The sequence below is a fragment of the Polypterus senegalus genome, chromosome 7, assembly GCF_016835505.1.
Source record: "Polypterus senegalus isolate Bchr_013 chromosome 7, ASM1683550v1, whole genome shotgun sequence".
In the NCBI taxonomy this organism is placed as follows: domain Eukaryota; kingdom Metazoa; phylum Chordata; class Cladistia; order Polypteriformes; family Polypteridae; genus Polypterus; species Polypterus senegalus.
In genome coordinates this window covers 156,888,993-156,908,066 of record NC_053160.1, presented here as the reverse complement: position 1 = coordinate 156,908,066, position 19,074 = coordinate 156,888,993, and the positions used below count along the sequence as shown (strand labels likewise).

Below are 19,074 nucleotides of genomic sequence, written 5' to 3'. Positions count from 1 at the left end.
TCGGCTGGCCTGGGAACGCCTCGGGATTCTTCCGGAAGAGCTAGAAGAAGTGACTGGGGAGAGGGAAGTCTGGGCATCTCTGTTCAAGCTGCTGCCCCTGTGACCCGATCTTGGATAACCGGAAGAGGATGGATGGATGGATTGCATCTGAATACAGAAGGTTTACAAGTCTGTGGCACAAGAGGCTTGTCTGCTGAGTCACAGTGGTGACAAAGTGAGAAGGAAATCAGCTGAGCTGGCAGCTACTGTGCCGTTTCAGCCACGTTTTCATCTCGAGATTTCCTAGATTTAGGATTTGAGGTTGAACCTGTGGCTTCCTCACTGAAAGCACTTTCTAGCAACTTGCTTAAAGACATTTTGAATTTACTCCGGAACTCTGGGCCCATGAAGACATAGAGGAAGGGGTTGAGACAGCTGTTGAAGTAGGTAAGGCAGATGGTAAAATGGTCGAGGGACACTATGGTTTCTTCCATTTCTACACTCATGTCCTGAATATTCAAGATATCGATGATGTGATAGGGGGTCCAGCAAATAAAAAAGGCAACAATTACCGCCAGGATGACTTTGAATGTCTTACGAGATTTGCCAAACTGGCTGTTCTTTACTTTGAGTGTTATGAGAGTGTAGCTTACACAGATAATAAAGAAAGGGACCAGAAACCCAAATATTACCCTGGTGAACACCATGGCTTTCTTGGACTGAGGGGTTTGATTATATACACAGTAGGTACTGTTACTGGAGAACTTTTCTTCTTTGTGGATGACTATCGGCAGGCACATCAAAGCTGCCAAAAACCAGGCTGCACCACTGAGCAATCTCGCCCATCTGACAGTCCTGTTATTTTGTGACCACACTGGCTTGGTGACCAGAAGAAATCGATCAATGCTAATTAGCGTCAGGATAAATACACTGGAGAACATGTTTAATATGATGATGCTGGGAATAATCTTGCACAGAATGTTGCCGTACGGCCAAGTGTTTTTCAGAAGAATAGAGGCAATCAAGAATGGCAAGGAGAGGCAGCAAATGAAGTCGGCCACTGCTAGATTGAGAAACCAAGTGGTGTTGACGGTCCTGTTCAGTTTCAGAACAGTGAACCAAATGACAATGGCATTACCTGGTACACCCAAGACAAAGATAAGGCTATAAAGTACCACTGAGAATATATTCATCCCCTGAGACGTAAGGGAATCCTCCTGAAAGTCATTGGAGTAGCGATTGTCATCTAGACCATAGTCTTCCGTAAAATTCATTGTGAACTTCTGTTGTGGTGCAAATACTGAACGCAGTTTCTGTAGCTGAAAAAGAAATAAGTCAAAAAAGAAGTTAGGGAGTGCCAGTAAAAACTCATTTTCATCTGTGTCTCCAACTTTCTCACAACTCAGAAATAGAAGACTGCTCCGTTTGTCTAAACCCTAAATCTTGGAACTGTAAGAAACACATAAAGGTAAGCAGACAACAATCAAGAAGTCCTGGCAGGTCAGCATACTCTACCATCAGGTAAGGGGAACACAGAACTGAGTTATAAACTGCCAAGGACCAGGAGATGAAGCTAAAATGCACAGACTAGAAACGAGAAAGAGTCAAAAGCCAGACATGAAAACAAAACCAAAAGTACAAAACCAAAACATGTACTCAAAATTAAGGGCAAAAATTCTACCTCTTTTAAAGACTTTTGTAATTAAATAAGTCCACCACAAATCCACCTTGAATTCAGTGGAAACTTGGACATTGTGCCACTATCTTAAATAGGGGCATGACAATGATGTCCCATGTGGAATGGCTTCTACCCTTTCAGTAATCCTTTAAAAGCAATCTTTTTGGATCCATCTCAGCTACCCTCCAGACACTGGCATCTTTCTTTTTTGTCAACAAAAATAAACAGACGCTTTCCCACTGCAGGAATATTTTTCAGGAACCTGCGACTTCTTGGAAACTCAAGACCTTTTGTAGCATTCCCTCTGCAGAAACTTGGACCATTTGCAGTTCCTATTAAGTATCTAGTGGAGAATGATGCAGAATGATATCCTTGGAGTTGTAAACCAATGACATTCAACTTGTATCTCATCTATCCATTCATTATCCTGGGCAGTGTCACAGGGTAGCATGAGTTTATCCCAGCAAGCATTAGGCAAAAGAGAGAGAGGTTGGGAACTTGCTCTAATAGAGCATTACCACACCCACCATATGACAAACTACATGGATTGGGACTCCAGTACAGTGGGTGACACCTCAACACTACACTGTAAGTGTGAGGTTTATTATGGTAGCTGGAGTGCCAATCCTTCCACCAACCCTAAGTTTTCCTTGTAAGTTGGAGAACCTGCTTGAAGGGCTGGATGCACATTAACATCATACCCAGGATGAAGCAATTGCAGGTTAAGGACCTTGCTCAATGGCCCAACAGAGCAGAGTCACTTCTGGCTTTTATGGAATTCAAACCACCAACCTTCTGATTGCTGGCACAGATCTCTAGCCTTAGAGCCACCACTCTGATTGGGCAAAAGATATGAACAAAATCTGGACAGCCATCTCCATTGCTGGTTGAACACACACACTCACTCACTAAGTCACTAAGGTCAGTTTAACAATGTTAGTTCATCTAACATGTATGTCTTTGGACTATGGAAGGAAACCAGAGCACCTATTGTTAGAAATCTTGCCTAAATGTACTTCCAAAAATCAAAACTGAACAGAACACCTACTGTATGTCTATCCCTAAGGATCAAGCCCAAGCACTGTCTTTTCTGACCAGTACCTACCAAGCACCCAGGAGCTCTGATTGGGTACTTAGAGGCCCAGCCTCCCAGGCAGTCTTGAGAAGAAATTAAAACACTTGGAAAAAGCAGGACAGACACCCAAAGGACAGAGGACATGGAGAGTCCAATGGACAGAAAAAATAGATCAGCCACTACAAATCATGCCACATCCAGCCTGTATTTTTTAACAGATTCATGTATACATTCAAAATTTCTGTGTAATATTTGGAATGAAAGCTTGATGAAGATGAATGTGCACTGATGCTTTAAAATGACTTGGGCCCTTTCTCTGTGTAAGGATTGCATGTTGTGTGGGTCAGAAGCAGGATTTGCTCTCATTATCTATGACCATCACAAAGACAAAAGGGTCAGAAAGGAAATATATACACAATAGAAGAAGTGGGAATGACTAAGAGAAGGGCAAATATGTTGTAAAAATGTATTAGGGGGAGTTTATCTTGAAAATCTGGGGTATTTTATGGAGTTCTTTGCTTGTTTTTATGAAGCATCGCAGAGTTGGGAAATGGACCTAACTGGCTTAAAAATCTTAGAGTGATGCAATGTTGGCCCTACTATTAGGAGCAGGAGTAAAAGCATCTTACCAGTTGTCCTAATTTAGGAAATTACTCCTACCTCCGTCAGGATTTAAGAGAGGTTATGAGCCATCCTCACTTGCTAGGAGCTGCCAGAAAATGGCATTGAGGCAGAGATTGGCATGCACATCTTGGAAAAGGCTGAGTGCTTTGGACATCCTGGACAACAATGGACTCATTTATCTCTCTATTATACAAAAATCTTGGAAGGCTTGGGAGGAGACAATATGTGATTTTCTCGGAGACACTTTATAATCCCATGAGACAAAGCAGTGAGACAAAAGGACAGCTGCTGTACAGGCTTTTAAATGATCAACGCGCAATATGACAGAACATGTAGCTCGGCAGCACATCTCCTTAGCATGCGTTCAGCCCCCCACCCCCTCACAACATGAGCGGCAGAGACGCGAAGTAGCAGGCGCATACCACACCGCTGTTTAGGGGGTGGGTGAGTGAAACGAACAGGGGGCAAAGCCCCGTAATATACAGTGGTGTGAAAAACTATTTGCCCCCTTCTTGATTTCTTATTCTTTTGCATGTTTGTCACACAAAATGTTTCTGATCATCAAACACATTTAACCATTAGTCAAATATAACACAAGTAAACACAAAATGCAGTTTTTAAATGATGGTTTTTATTATTTAGGAGAAAAAATCCAAACCTACATGGCCCTGTGTGAAAAAGTAATTGCCCCTTGTTAAAAATAACCTAACTGTGGTGTATCACACCTGAGTTCAATTTCCGTAGCCACCCCAGGCCTGATTACTGCCACACCTGTTTCAATCAAGAAATCACTTAAATAGGAGCTGCCTGACACAGAGAAGTAGACCAAAAGCACCTCAAAAGCTAGACATCATGCCAAGATCCAAAGAAATTCAGGAACAAATGAGAACAGAAGTAATTGAGATCTATCAGTCTGGTAAAGGTTATAAAGCCATTTCTAAAGCTTTGGGACACCAGCGAACCACAGTGAGAGCCATTATCCACAAATGGCAAAAACATGGAACAGTGGTGAACCTTCCCAGGAGTGGCCGGCTGACCAAAATTACCCCAAGAGTGCAGAGATGACTCATCCGAGAGGTCACAAAAGACCCCAGGACAACGTCTAAAGAACTGCAGGCCTCACTTGCCTCAATTAAGGTCAGTGTTCACGACTCCACCATAAGAAAGAGACTGGGCAAAAACGGCCTGCATGGCAGATTTCCAAGATGCAAACCACTGTTAAGCAAAAAGAACATTAGGGCTCGTCTCAATTTTGCTAAGAAACATCTCAATGATTGGCAAGACTTTTGGGAAAATACCTTGTGGACTGATGAGACAAAAGTTGAACTTTTGGAAGGCAAATGTCCCGCTACATCTGGCGTAAAAGGAACACAGCATTTCAGAAAAAGAACATCATACCAACAGTAAAATATGGTGGTGGTAGTGTGATGGTCTGGGGTTGTTTTGCTGCTTCAGGACCTGGAAGGCTTGCTGTGATAGATGGAACCATGAATTCTACTGTCTACCAAAAAATCCTGAAGGAGAATGTCCGGCCATCTGTTCGCCAACTCAAGCTGAATCGATCTTGGGTGCTGCAACAGGACAATGACCCAAAACACACCAGCAAATCCACCTCTGAATGGCTGAAGAAAAACAAAATGAAGACTTTGGAGTGGCCTAGTCAAAGTCCTGACCTGAATCCAATTGAGATGCTATGGCATGACCTTAAAAAGGCGGTTCATGCTAGAAAACCCTCAAATAAAGCTGAATTACAACAATTCTGCAAAGATGAGTGGGCCAAAATTCCTCCAGAGCGCTGTAAAAGACTCATTGCAAGTTATCGCAAATGCTTGATTGCAGTTATTGCTGCTAAGGGTGGCCCAACCAGTTATTAGGTTCAGGGGGCAATTACTTTTTCACACAGGGCCATGTAGGTTTGGATTTTTTCTCCCTAAATAATAAAACCATCATTTAAAACTGCATTTTGTGTTTACTTGTGGTATATTTGACTAATGGTTAAATGTGTTTGATGATCAGAAACATTTTGTGTGACAAACATGCAAAAGAATAAGAAATCAGGAAGGGGGCAAATAGTTTTTCACACCACTGTATATATATAAGTAAGCTATAGGTTGTGGGGGCCTGAGGCCAATCCAGGCTGTGTTTGACACAGGAAAGGACACAATGCTGACAGCCTATCAGAATGTCCTGTTCTTTTACAAATCAATGTCAACACCCTGTATTTAGCTGAAAGTCTGCACTTCAACTGCATCTGAGTTGTTTGATTTAAAATTCATTGTGGTAATATACAGAACCAAAGTTAGAAAAAAGTTGTCTCCGTTCAAATACTGTATTTATGGACCTAACTGTATATATATAGTGGTTGTGGGGGCCTGAGGCCAATCCAGGCTGTGTATGACACAGGAATGGACACAATGCTGACAGCCTATCAGAATGTCCTGTTCTTTTACAAATCAATGTCAACACCCTGTATTTATCACACATTATGACCTGGTAGCCCCTAACAGGTCTCTTATCCTACTGGTGACTCCGTTTCAGAAGTATGCACATATGCCTGTGTGAGTCCACTATCATATAGCGAGGAAGGTGAGGAAATGGGAACTGGAATGTGCGATCCTTTATCACGCTCGCCTAAACACATATTTAACTCAAATTTCATTTTTGTTGTCCTGTTACCTTTTCAGGAAGTCCAAATGACCGACTTATCTGTAACATCAGTCTCCAGATGGCACAAATATCATGTCTGTGCTTTCCATGGAGACCACATTCATAAAGCACAGCATGGATTCATCACAGAATCTTAAGAGGATACATTCTGGACTACAAGGAAGACACTTTGTTTTTTTTTTTTTTCTGGAGACTTTTGATTTGAAAATAAACAATAAACAATGAGGGTTGACACAAAAATAAAGAAAGAAAGACAAAATGACGAGACAAAATCATTCAGTTCCTTCAAACTCATTTGAGTAAACTGGGATAATAATCTGCCTGTTCTTTTACATCATTTTCAACTATATATATCAAGCAAAAAATATATAGAACAGTACATATGCAAGATTACTAGATAGATAGATAGACAGATAGATAGATAGATAGATTATAATTTTTTATATCTATTTATTTAGTACAGTGCCTTTCATATATATTATTTTACATTTCCATTCATATTTTTATAGTACCTTTCATATCTAACTATCTTTGTTAGATTACCTTTCATATCTATCTATTCACTTTATAGTGCATTTCACATCTATTTATTTTACATTTCCATTCATAGTTATTTATTTTATAGTGCTTTTAACATGTACCTTTCTTTTTTACATTGTCTTTCATATATATCTATTATATAGTCCATTTCAGATCTATCTTTGCTATATTGCCTTTCATATCTATTTATAGCGCTTTTGATTTCAAATGTATTTTATTGTGATTTTCATATCTTTCTGTCTATCTATTTTATACTATCTATCATATCTATCAATTATGTGATGCCTTACATATCTATTTTATAATGCCATTTATATCTGTTTATTTTATATTGCTTTTCATATGTATCTGTTATATATTGTCTTTCATATCTATTATTATAGTGCCTTTCATTTCTATCTAGCTATTTGTCTATTATATAGTGCCTTTCCTATCTATCTATCTATCTGCCTATCTACAGTGGGATGCAAAAGTTTGGGCAACCTTGTTAATTGTCATTATTTTCCTGTATAAATCGTTGGTTGTTACGATAAAAAATGTCAGTTAAATATATCGTATAGGAGACACACACAGTGATATTTGAGAAGTGAAATGAAGTTTATTGGATTTACAGAACGTGTGCAATAATTGTTCAAACAAAATCAGGCAGGTGCATAAATTTGGGCACCGTTGTCATTTTATTGATTCCAAAACTTTTAGAACTAATTATTGGAACTCAAATTGGCTTGGTAAGCTCAGTGACCCCTGACCTACATACACAGGTGAATCCTATAATGAGAAAGAGTATTTAAGGGGGTCAATTGTAAGTTTCCCTCCTCCTTTAATTTTCTCTGAAGAGCAGCAACATGGGGGTCACAAAACAAACTCTCAAATGACGTGAAGACAAAGATTGTTCACCATCATGGTTTAGGGCAGGGGTCCTCAATCACGGTCCTGGAGGGCCACAGTGGCTGCAGGTTTTTGCTCCAACCCAGTTGCTTAATAAGAAGCTCTTATTGCTCAAGTGACACTTCAGCTTCATTTTTGTTGTCTCACTCATTAAGATTTTGAACCCTTGATCGATCTGTTCTTAGCATAATTCTTTTTTTTTGTAAAAACTTGATTGCTATGTATTGATTGTAATAAAATTAATAAATAATAAAAAAAATATATAAAAAAAAAAAAGATTTTGAACCCTTATTGCTTATTTTAGTCTTAAACAGCTGTATTCTTGGTTTTTAATTACCCCTTATCAGCAATTGGATACAAAAGAAACCATCATTTCTCCATTTAGCTTGTTTCCATTTACACCCGTGTGTATTTACCATGCACTATTGGGTTTAATTAAATACTTGGAAGGAAAGTGAAGGACTGAGAATTACTCATCCATTTTAGCCTTCAAATCATTTGGATATCATTAGAAAGCGGAAGAAAATCCAGGATATGAGAATGACTTGACATAGCAGAGTTAAAGCACTAACAAGCCACGAAATTAAATTATTGGCAAGAATTGCTCTGTAATTAAGCAACCGGGTTAGAAAAAAAACCTGCAGCCACTGCGGCCCTCCAGGACTGAGATCGAGTACCCCTGGTTTAGGGGAAGGATACAGAAAGCTGTCCCAGAGATTTAAGCTGTCTGTTTCCACAGTTAGGAACATATTGAGGAAATGGAAGACCACAGGCTCAGTTCAAGTTAAGGCTCAAAGTGGTAGACCAAGAAAGATTTCGGATAGACAGAAGCGACGAATGGTGAGAACAGTCAGAGTCAACCCGCAGACCAGCACCAAAGACCTACAACATCATCTTGCAGCAGATGGAGTCACTGTGCATCGTTCAACCATTCAGCGACTTTACACAAGGAGTTGCTGTATGCGAGAGTGATGCAGAGGAAGCCTTTCTCCGCCCACAGCACAAACAGAGCCGCTTGAGGTCTGCTCAAGCACATTTGGACAAGCCAGCTTCATTTTGGAATAAGGTGCTGTGGACTGATGAAACTAAAATGGAGTTATTTGGGCATAACAAGGGGCATTATGCATGGAGGAAAAAGAACACAGCATTCCAAGAAAAACACCTGCTACCTACAGTAAAATATGGTGGTGGTTCCATCATGCAGTGGGGCTGTGTGGCCAGTGCAGGGACTGGGAATCTTGTCAAAGTTGAGGGACGCATGGATTTCACTCAGTATCAGCAGATTCTGGAGACCAATGTCCAGGAATCGGTGACAAAGCTGAAGCTGCGCCGGGGCTGGATCTTTCAACAAGACAATGACCCGGTACACTGCTCAAAATCCACTAAGGCGTTCATGTAGAGGAACAAGTACAACGTTCTGGAATGGCCATCTCAGTCCCCAGACCTGAATATAATTGATAATCTGTGGTGTCAGTTAAAGAGAGCTGTCCATGCTCGGAAGCCATCAAACCTGAATGAACTAGAGATGTTTTCTAAAGAGGAATGGTCCAAAATACCTTCAACCACAATCCAGACTCTCATTGGAACCTACAGGAAGTGTTTAGAGGCTGTAATTTCTGCAAAAGGCGGATCTACTAAATATTGATTTCATTTCTTTTTTGTGGTGCCCAAATTTATGCACCTGCCTGATTTTGTTTGAACAATTATTGCACACTTTCTGTAAATCCAATAAACTTCATTTCACTTCTCAAATATCACTGTGTGTGTCTCCTATATGATATATGTAACTGACATTTTTTATCGTAACAACCAACGATTTATACAGGAAAATAATGACTATTAACAAGGTTGTCCAAACTTTTACATCCCACTGTATCTATCTATGTAGTACAGTGCTTTTCACACCTATCTATCTACAGTATTTTATAGTGCCTCTCCTATCTATTTATTTTTATTTCTTCAAACATATTACCAGGATTAGACACAAGACACAAACCACTTGACGACAGAACACAAGTCCAGTGCAAGGCATACTCACATATAACCACACAGGACTGATATAGGAACAGCAGTTCACCTAAAAAACATTTTTCTGGACTTGGTAGGAAAACTGGAGTACCTGAAGAAAAGTAACACCAAGGATGCCCAGTGACTGCGCCTGAGTTCAACCCCAACACTTCAGGCTGCATGAACTGTTACGCCTCCATACTGCAGCATTGTTTTCAAAGCTTCCTCATCCAATTTGAGGGTCACTTAAGTTACAGCCTAAGCCATCAAAACTGAGAGCAAAACAGAAAAAAACTGTCATACATGGGCAGCAGATGAGCACTTTTGTAAGATTAGGCTAATTTAAATTCACCATTTTATCAAAACCTTATAGCTGTGAGGTACAACAGGAAACCAGATTATCTTAAAGATAAACTTCACATAGACATGTGAGACAAATGCAAACTACCAGGCCAGGAGTTTAGCTCACAAAATAAACAATAAACTACTTCCAAAAACCTATTTTTAAATAATTCTTATTTTTTTAGCAACATTGTTAAGTTTTGTTTCAAAATGTAGTCATCCACAAAAAAACAATGTAGAATACTGCATACTGTACATACAATTGAGCTCCAACACAGGATTTATTTAAGTTCTGTTCCCTGTTAATTTTCCTATCATAATACGCGTATTATAAATGACAAATATTTGGCGTGCGGACATCAAGCTCAACTCATCCAGAGATCTGAAAAGAAGCGCAACTGAATGTTTGAAGTTTTATCTTCTAATCTACAAGTGCATTAAACCTCATGGCATTCGTTAATATTAACACAGCTAATGAAATGATAAAGTGTGAGTCTCACCACTAAGTGCACGTCCTTCCATCTGCGTGTCCAAAGAAGAAAAAATACAAAGTTACGAAGCTGGGGATCAAAAAAAGAGAACTTGGAGGAGGAAACGTGACTGTCCGCTGCGTAGTTTGGAGAGCACATGGGCGCCGCGGGTGGATACGCTTATAGCTGCACCCGGGTAACGAAAAGAGGCTAAAACTATGATTTGGTGAACATCAGACAGGTGGACCAGAAAAGGGCGCAGCACTCCATCTGCCAGATGTGCTCCCAGCGCTGACTGCGATGGCGAGGTGTGATTTTTTCTTGTCTTGGCAGAACGTGGAGCTTTTAGAAGCACCATCGGGAGCCGAGCAGGAGGCTGCGCTTGGTGGGGCATCTTAGCAGGACATATTAAGTCACAGTGAGTCGTGTCGGGGTCGCCAGTCCACGCAATATTGTGAATGAAGCACGTTTATCCTGCAAGTGTAACTGACCTAATAATGTACACTAATGAGTTTATTTGCTCTTCAGGAAAGCATTTTCACGAACTGTTTTTGGCAAGATTTAGCCTGTTATTTCATGAAAAATAGCATACAATGGTATAGAACCCTACTTTGAAAATGGGTATATGTTTGTGGTTTAATAATATGATTGTTTCAAATGGAAGAAACTCGTTCAGAATAAGATGCAGGAAACATGAAAATTGGCATTCCCATTATTAAAGTCTATCTGGCTTCTGGGGTGCACCGGCCCACCGCCCACCGCCTGATGTCCCAGGTTGCCGATAGAAAAATCTGGTCACTGTATTTTTGGATAAATATTCCTGCCGTTAGTCTTTAACCCCTGTAATATTTAACTCAAAAGCAGAAAGTCATCCATCACGAGCCGCCTGTATATACTCATCCAGTGATCGGCGGAGGATCAATCTGACTTCGGGCATGTGAAGCGCATGAAATGGAAGGCGATCTGCTGCGTGAGAATACCGAGTGCTTCAAGAGTTAGTAGTGACAGCACGATAGATTCCGGTTCAGGTGTTAGTTAAGAAATAGCGCGCGTTATTTGCATGTTGAGAACTTGAAAATGAAAATGCAAAATGGAAATTAAAAAATCAGTGAGCAGCAGGTGGCGCCAGAGATTTTTTTGTGTTTGACTTCATTTTTTGCAGCTTCATTGTGGTTCAGATTGAAAATGAGGTTGTTTCATTTACATCTTACTTTTTGCAGCATTTTTATGCATACTTTGAAAATGAAATTGCAAAAGAGAGATTGCATTTTCATTTTATAATTTTAATTCATATCTTCATTTTTGCAGAAAATACCTCCCATACTACGTACTGTAATTGACATTTCCAGTATTACACTGTAATTTCATAATACATCTCTGTATTATATTTTTAAAAATCCGGGGACAAGATGAGGCATTTTTCAAGTGTTTTTCTTCAAGTCCCGCGAGAGGAGACTTTGGCCATGAGACCTTTTCAACTCACGCCCTACTCTCAACCATAATCAACCACACACGGTACTGTTATCAACAGAAAGAAAATACACCACGGGCAATCCTAGCACCGAGAAACGATGAAGTCAAACGAATTAATGCCAAAAATGACGACCAGTTACACAGCAAATTGGTTAAATGCGTATCAATAGACTATGCTGACACCGGATCAGTATCATACATGATGTTTTATTAAATTACAGTGCAATACTGTAAAAGTCAAATACAGTAGCATCTCTGTATACAGTGGGATGCAAAAGTTTGGGCAGCCTTGTTAATAGTCATTATTTTCCTGTATAAATCGTTGGTTGTTACGATAAAAAATGTCATTTAAATATATCATATAGGAGACACACACAGTGATATTTTAAAAGTGAAATGAAGTTTATTGGATTTACAGAAAGTGTGCAATGATTGTTCAAACAAAATCAGGCAGGTGCATAAATTTGGGCACCGTTGTCATTTTATTGATTCCAAAACTTTTAGAACTAATTATTGGAACTCAAATTGGCTTGGTAAGCTCAGTGACCCCTGACCTACATACACAGGTGAATCCTATAATGAGAAAGAGTATTTAAGGGGGTCAGTTGTAAGTTTCCCTCCTCCTTTAATTTTCTCTGAAGAGTAGCAACATGGGGGTCACAAAACAACTCTCAAATGACGTGAAGACAAAGATTGTTCACCATCATGGTTTAGGGCAGGGGTCCTCAATCACGGTCCTGGAGGGCCACAGTGGCTGCAGGTTTTTGCTCCAACCCAGTTGCTTAATAAGAAGCTCTTATTGCTCAAGTGACACTTCAGCTTCATTTTTGTTGTCTCACTCATTAAGATTTTGAACCCTTATTGCTTATTTTAGTCTTAAACAGCTGTATTCTTGGTTTTTAATTATCCCTTATCAGCAATTGGATACAAAAGAAACTATCATTTCTCCATTTAGCTTGTTTCCATTTACACCCGTGTGTATTTACCATGCACTATTGGGTTTAATTAAATACTTGGAAGGAAAGTGAAGGACTGAGAATTACTCATCCATTTTAGCCTTCAAATCATTTGGATATCATTAGAAAGCGGAAGAAAATCCAGGATATGAGAATGACTTGACATAGCAGAGTTAAAGCACTAACAAGCCACGAAATTAAATTATTGGCAAGAATTGCTCTGTAATTAAGCAACCGGGTTAGAAAAAAAACCTGCAGCCACTGCGGCCCTCCAGGACTGAGATCGAGTACCCCTGGTTTAGGGGAAGGATACAGAAAGCTGTCCCAGAGATTTAAGCTGTCTGTTTCCACAGTTAGGAACATATTGAGGAAATGGAAGACCACAGGCTCAGTTCAAGTTAAGGCTCAAAGTGGTAGACCAAGAAAGATTTCGGATAGACAGAAGCGACGAATGGTGAGAACAGTCAGAGTCAACCTGCAGACCAGCACCAAAGACCTACAACATCATCTTGCAGCAGATGGAGTCACTGTGCATCGTTCAACCATTCAGCGCACTTTACACAAGGAGTTGCTGTATGCGAGAGTGATGCAGAGGAAGCCTTTTCTCCGCCCACAGCACAAACAGAGCCGCTTGAGGTCTGCTCAAGCACATTTGGACAAGCCAGCTTCATTTTGGAATAAGGTGCTGTGGACTGATGAAACTAAAATGGAGTTATTTGGGCATAACAAGGGGCATTATGCATGGAGGAAAAAGAACACAGCATTCCAAGAAAAACACCTGCTACCTACAGTAAAATATGGTGGTGGTTCCATCATGCAGTGGGGCTGTGTGGCCAGTGCAGGGACTGGGAATCTTGTCAAAGTTGAGGGACGCATGGATTCCACTCGGTATCAGCAGATTCTGGAGACCAATGTCCAGGAATCAGTGACAAAGCTGAAGCTGCGCCGGGGCTGGATCTTTCAACAAGACAACGACCAAACACTGCTCAAAATCCACTAAGGCATTCATGCAGAGGAACAAGTACAACGTTCTGGAATGGCCATCTCAGTCCCCAGACCTGAATATAATTGAAAATCTGTGGTGTGAGTTAAAGAGAGCTGTCCATGCTCGGAAGCCATCAAACCTGAATGAACTAGAGATGTTTTCTAAAGAGGAATGGTCCAAAATACCTTCAACCACAATCCAGACTCTCATTGGAACCCACAGGAAGTGTTTAGAGGCTGTAATTTCTGCAAAAGGCGGATCTACTAAATATTGATTTCATTTCTTTTTTGTGGTGCCCAAATTTATGCACCTGCCTGATTTTGTTTGAACAATTATTGCACACTTTCTGTAAATCCAATAAACTTCATTTCACTTCTCAAATATCACTGTGTGTGTCTCCTATATGATATATTTAACTGACATTTTTTATCGTAACAACCAACGATTTATACAGGAAAATAATGACTATTAACAAGGTTGCCCAAACTTTTACATCCCACTGTATCTGCAGCAAGTGGCTGGCAATGCAGCTGCCAGTATTTTACTGTAGAATTATTGAGAAAATGTTTGTATGTTTGCAGTGGCCATACTATGATTATCATTTTGTAAGGTGTTTTTGCTAGTAGCATACTGTAGATTGTCCCTACACACTGATAGTAACATTATATTGCAAATTTACTGACTGAGATCAATTTAAATGAAAACAAATAATTCTTCTTTCATTTGAAACATTCCAATAATAATTTATTTTTATGATCTTGTTTACCTGTTTACATTAACACTTTTTTAATTGTCAGCAGTCTTGCATTATTTAAATAAGCATAAATGATTGCAACAGAGGTGGGAAACTCACTCAATAAACAAAGTAAAATGTTCAGTTGTAAATTTAAAAGCTGAACCAAACTTGACTTTCACATTAGCACAGAAACTGAACACCATATTAGATCAAAATTAAAAACAAACAAAGTGGTCTTGGATGAAGTCAGACACAATTCTGTTCAAAGCTGATTATCTTTCAGAGTAGAGAAGAAACATGAACATGTGAGTTTAGTGTGCTTATCTTTTTTTGGAATACTTGGCCAGTCTTCTTGGATTTAACTTTTCCTTGCTTGATCTTGGACCCTCATTCAGGGTGATGCCAATAAAGTGTTTAAATGCCAAAAACAAGCACATCTGCTTAATTATTTAAAAGAAAAATAATAATTTACTTTGTCATGACTGCAATGGTTCCTCTTTAGGTTTGAAACCGATCCCCTCACACATCTTCAAAGCAGTTTCTCACCAGCACTCTCGACAATTTGCATTCTCTTAAAGATTCATATACCTGACTGCATTTCCTAATATTTAATTGTACCCCATTTAATTTAGAGGAAGAACATCATGGTGTGTGTCAGGGTGGTTAATAGTGTGTCACACTTTTCGTTTTATTGTTTATTATCAATTCTTCTCTTTATTTTTGTGTGAATTGGTTTTGCTTTGAATTTCATCTACAACATTTTAAAACAAACATATCTGGACTGTGGAATGATCCACGTACACGTCACACGCATTGCCTGAATCTTTCTATGAAGCTGAAGTGTTTTGGAGCGAGATTCACAGACACACACCGATGTCAGCAGTTCTCATATTGTATTTTCAGAATATTACAAATGAAATTTTGCTTCCATTTCAAACATTGTCTCCGTCGTCTCCCCAAATTCTATAAAGACTGCAGATTTTCTAAGGGGATTCATAAGTCAGTTTCTGCTTCATTATGACAGCTGTGTGTTAAAATGGAGTCTGATGATTATGAGACAATTGGACAGTTGTTAATTCTGTGTCAAAATGTAACTTTTCTCAAGTACAAACAATAAAGTCTCATCTCTGTACACCAGGCACCCATTGCTTATGTAACTTATCCCCTTATTTTTGTTCACCAACAAAGGTACACCAAGGCAGCTCAGATCATGAAATTTGAAATACTTTGTAAGGTTGCATGTTCTGCAGCTACTGTGCCATTTCAGCCACGCATTCATCTCGAGATTTCCTAGATTTAGAATATGAGGTTGAACCTGTGGCTTCCTCACTGAAAGCACTTTCTAGCAATTTGCTTAGCGACTTTTTGAATTTACTCTGGAACTCCTGGCCCATGAAAACATAGAGGAAGGGGTTGAGACAGCTGTTGAAGTAGGCAAGGCAGATGGTAAAATGGTCGAGGAGCACTATGGTTTCTTCCATTTCCACACTCATGTCCTGAATGTTCAAGATATCGATGATGTGATAGGGGGTCCAGCAAATAAAAAAGGCAACAATTACCACCAGGATGACTTTGAATGTCTTACGAGATTTGCCAAACTTGCTCTTCTTCACTTTGAGTGTTATGAGAGTGTAGCTTACACAGATGATGAAGAAAGGGACCAGAAACCCAAATATTAACCTGGTGAACACCATGGCCTTCTTGGACTGTGGGGTTTGATTATATACACAGTAGGTACTGTTTACATTATCGAAGAACTTTTCTTCTTTGTGGATGACTATCGGCAGGCACATCAAAGCTGCCAAAAACCAGGCAGCACCACTGAGCAATCTCGCCCATCTGACAGTTCTGTTATTTTGTGACCACACTGGCTTGGTAACCAGAAGAAATCGATCAATGCTAATTAGCGTCAGGATAAATACACTGGAGAACATGTTTAATATGATGATGGTAGGAATAATCTTGCACAGAATGTTGCCGTATGGCCAAGTGTTTTTGAGAAGAGTAGTGGCAATCGAGAAGGGCAAGGAGAGGCAGCAAATGAAGTCGGCCACTGCTAGATTGAGAAACCAAGTGGTGTTGACAGTCTTCTTCAGTTTCAGAACGGTGATCCAAATGACAATAGCATTACCTGGTACACCCAAGACAAAGATGAGGCTATAAAGTACCACTGAGAATATATTCATCCTTTGAGACGTAAGGGAATCCTCCTCAATGTCATTGGAGTAGTGATAGCCATCTGGACCGTAGTCTTCTGTATAATTCATTGTGAGCTTCTGTTGTGGTGGAAATACTGAATGCAGTTTCTGTAGCTGAAAAATAAATCATTCAAAAAGAAGTTAGGGAGTGTCAGTAAAAACTCATTTTCATCTTTGTCTCTTTTTCAAACCAGAGGTAGCCAACATGGTGCCCACGGTGCACCATGGAGCTCTGTCTAAAAATTATTTTAACAATTAATTGTGTTGCTGTTCAATGACGCTTGCATTGATGTAGATTATGGGGTAGCCTGCAGCCAAAGTTCAATATCGTGTGCAAGACAAACCTCCATGTCAGTCTTCGCTGAGACAAGCAAACAGGCACAACTACAATGGGGAGCTAGACTTGGTTTTTACCCAATAAAAATAAAGAAAAACATGGCAGAAAAGCAAAAGGAAACAGCATTTTTAGGGCCCTATGATTTCTGCAATGCGTAAAACACAGAAGGAATCACAGAATTAACGCATAAAAACGGATTTTTAGATTTAAAAACGGAATTGGAATTTAGAGAGTGAAGGGGTGACTGTTGCAAAAATTCCCAATAAATAAAACAATTGAATAATCTGTAGTTCTATCATTCAGATACTCTTTTCTAGTTTGTTGTTTTTTCAAGTGAGCACAATTCTTCATAGCAATCCACTCGTGCCTCTATCTGTTTGTGTGCGTGTTTCCTGCATGTTTTCTCGTTAAAGGCACACAAATTAGCTTGCTGCATAAGACAGAAATGTCGAAGCAAGCAGTATCAGATACCCTAACTACATCGAAAAAACTAATTGAGGGCACAACAATATCCCAGCGACTTTTACGCATCTGGACAACAAAGTTTTGCCAGCATAACATCAACTGGAAACAAAAGATACTTGCAATGACCACGTCAAATCTAAACCCGATCCTAAGAACAAGGAGAAATTAAGATCAAAAAGTGTTCCCCATCAGAAATAACAAAATCGTCAGATGCAAGATGCCAATTTGTTGAGGTCTTTGTGGTCATGTGAGTCAGACATCCATCCATCCATTCATTTTCTAACCTGCTGAATCCAAACACAGGGTCACGGGGGTCTGCTGGAGCCAATCCCAGCCAACACAGGGCACAAGGCAGGAACCAATCCTGGGCAGGGTGCCAACCCACCGCAGTGAGTCAGACATACTGCTCAAAAAAATGACGAAGACGTATCCTTTCTTTAGTAAGCATTGTAAACAAGGAGGTGCGGTGCCAGAAAATGAGCAGTCTTCATCAAACTCATTTGCTCTGTGTGTCTGAACAACCCCTTGAGAGGGGCTGGACTCTCTCCCACTCTGGAGTTGCCACCGGTGAGAGGCACCAAGCAGGTGTGGGCATACTTATTGACCCCCAAATTGGAGCCTTTACATTGGGGTTTACTCCGGTGAATGAGAGGGTAGCCCCCCTCCACCTTCGGGTGGGGGGACGGGTCCTGACTGTTGTTTGTGCATATGTGCCGAATAGAAGTTTGGAGTACCCACCCTTTTTGGAGTCCCTGGAGGGGGTGCTAGAGGGCATACCTTCTGGGGACTCCCCCGTACTGCTGGGAGACTTCAATGCTCACGTGGGCAATGACAGTGAGACCTGGAAGGGCGTGATTGGGAGGAATGGCCCCCCCGATCTGAACCCGAGTGGTGTTTTGTTATTGGACTTCTGTGCTCGTCACGGATTGTCCATAACGAACACCATGTTCAAGCATAGGGGTGTTCATACTGTATGTGCACTTGGCACCAGGACACCCTAGGCCTCAGTTCCATGATTGACTTTGTGGTCGTGTCGTCAGACCCATGTCTTGGACACTCGGGTGAAAAGAGGGGTGGAGCTGTCAACTGATCACCACCTGGTGGTGAGTTCGCGTTGATGATGGGGGAGGATGCCGGTCAGGCCTGGTAGGCCCAAGCGTGTTGTGAGGGTCTGCTGGGAATGTCTGGCAGAATCATCTGTCAGAAGTAGCTTCAACTCCCACCTCCGGCAGAACTTCGACCACGTCCCAAGGGAGGTCGGGGACATTGAGTCCGAATGGGCCATTTTCTGTGCCTCTATTGTTGAGGTGGCTGACCGGAGCTGTGGCCGTAAGGTGGTCGGTGCCTGTCGTGGCGGCAATCCTCGAACCCGTTGGTGGACACCAGCGTTGAGGGATGCCGTCAAGCTGAAGAAGGAGTCCTACCGGACCCTTTTGTCCTGTGAGGCTCTGGAGGCAGCTAATAGGTACTGACAGGCCAGCTTCAGTGGTTGCTGAGGCAAAAACTCGGGCATGGGAGGGGTTTGGGGAGGCCATGGAGAACGACTTTCAGACGGCTTTGAGGAGATTCTGGTCCACCATCCGGTGTCTCAGGAGGGGGAAGCAGTGCAGTGTCAACACCGTATATGGTGGGGATGGTGCGCTGCTGACCTCAC

General features: G+C 40.8%; 2 protein-coding genes across 2 annotated transcripts; both read right to left on the bottom strand.

The window, feature by feature from the left end:
* Positions 1-73: 73 nt before the first annotated feature.
* Positions 74-10,356, bottom strand: LOC120532210 (C3a anaphylatoxin chemotactic receptor-like). The gene is made up of 3 exons (XM_039758062.1): positions 10,301-10,356; positions 9,571-9,730; positions 74-1,298 (listed from the first exon to the last, which is right to left on the bottom strand). The coding sequence occupies exon 3, from the start codon at positions 1,251-1,253 to the stop codon at positions 243-245; it is 1,011 nt and encodes a 336-aa protein (XP_039613996.1). The 5' UTR covers positions 1,254-1,298; positions 9,571-9,730; positions 10,301-10,356; the 3' UTR covers positions 74-242.
* Positions 10,357-15,670: 5,314 nt separating this feature from the next.
* LOC120532081 (C3a anaphylatoxin chemotactic receptor-like) lies at positions 15,671-16,687 on the bottom strand. Its single transcript, XM_039757986.1, has one exon. It carries the CDS (start codon positions 16,685-16,687, stop codon positions 15,671-15,673), a length of 1,017 nt encoding a protein of 338 aa, XP_039613920.1.
* Between the last annotated feature and the right edge of the window lie 2,387 nt (positions 16,688-19,074).

Excerpts from the sequence above, each read along its gene's own strand:
- LOC120532210 (XM_039758062.1), bottom strand. The coding sequence starts at position 1,253 with ATGAATTTTACGGAAGACTATGGTCTAGATGACAATCGCTACTCCAAT.
- LOC120532081 (XM_039757986.1), bottom strand. The coding sequence starts at position 16,687 with ATGAATTATACAGAAGACTACGGTCCAGATGGCTATCACTACTCCAAT.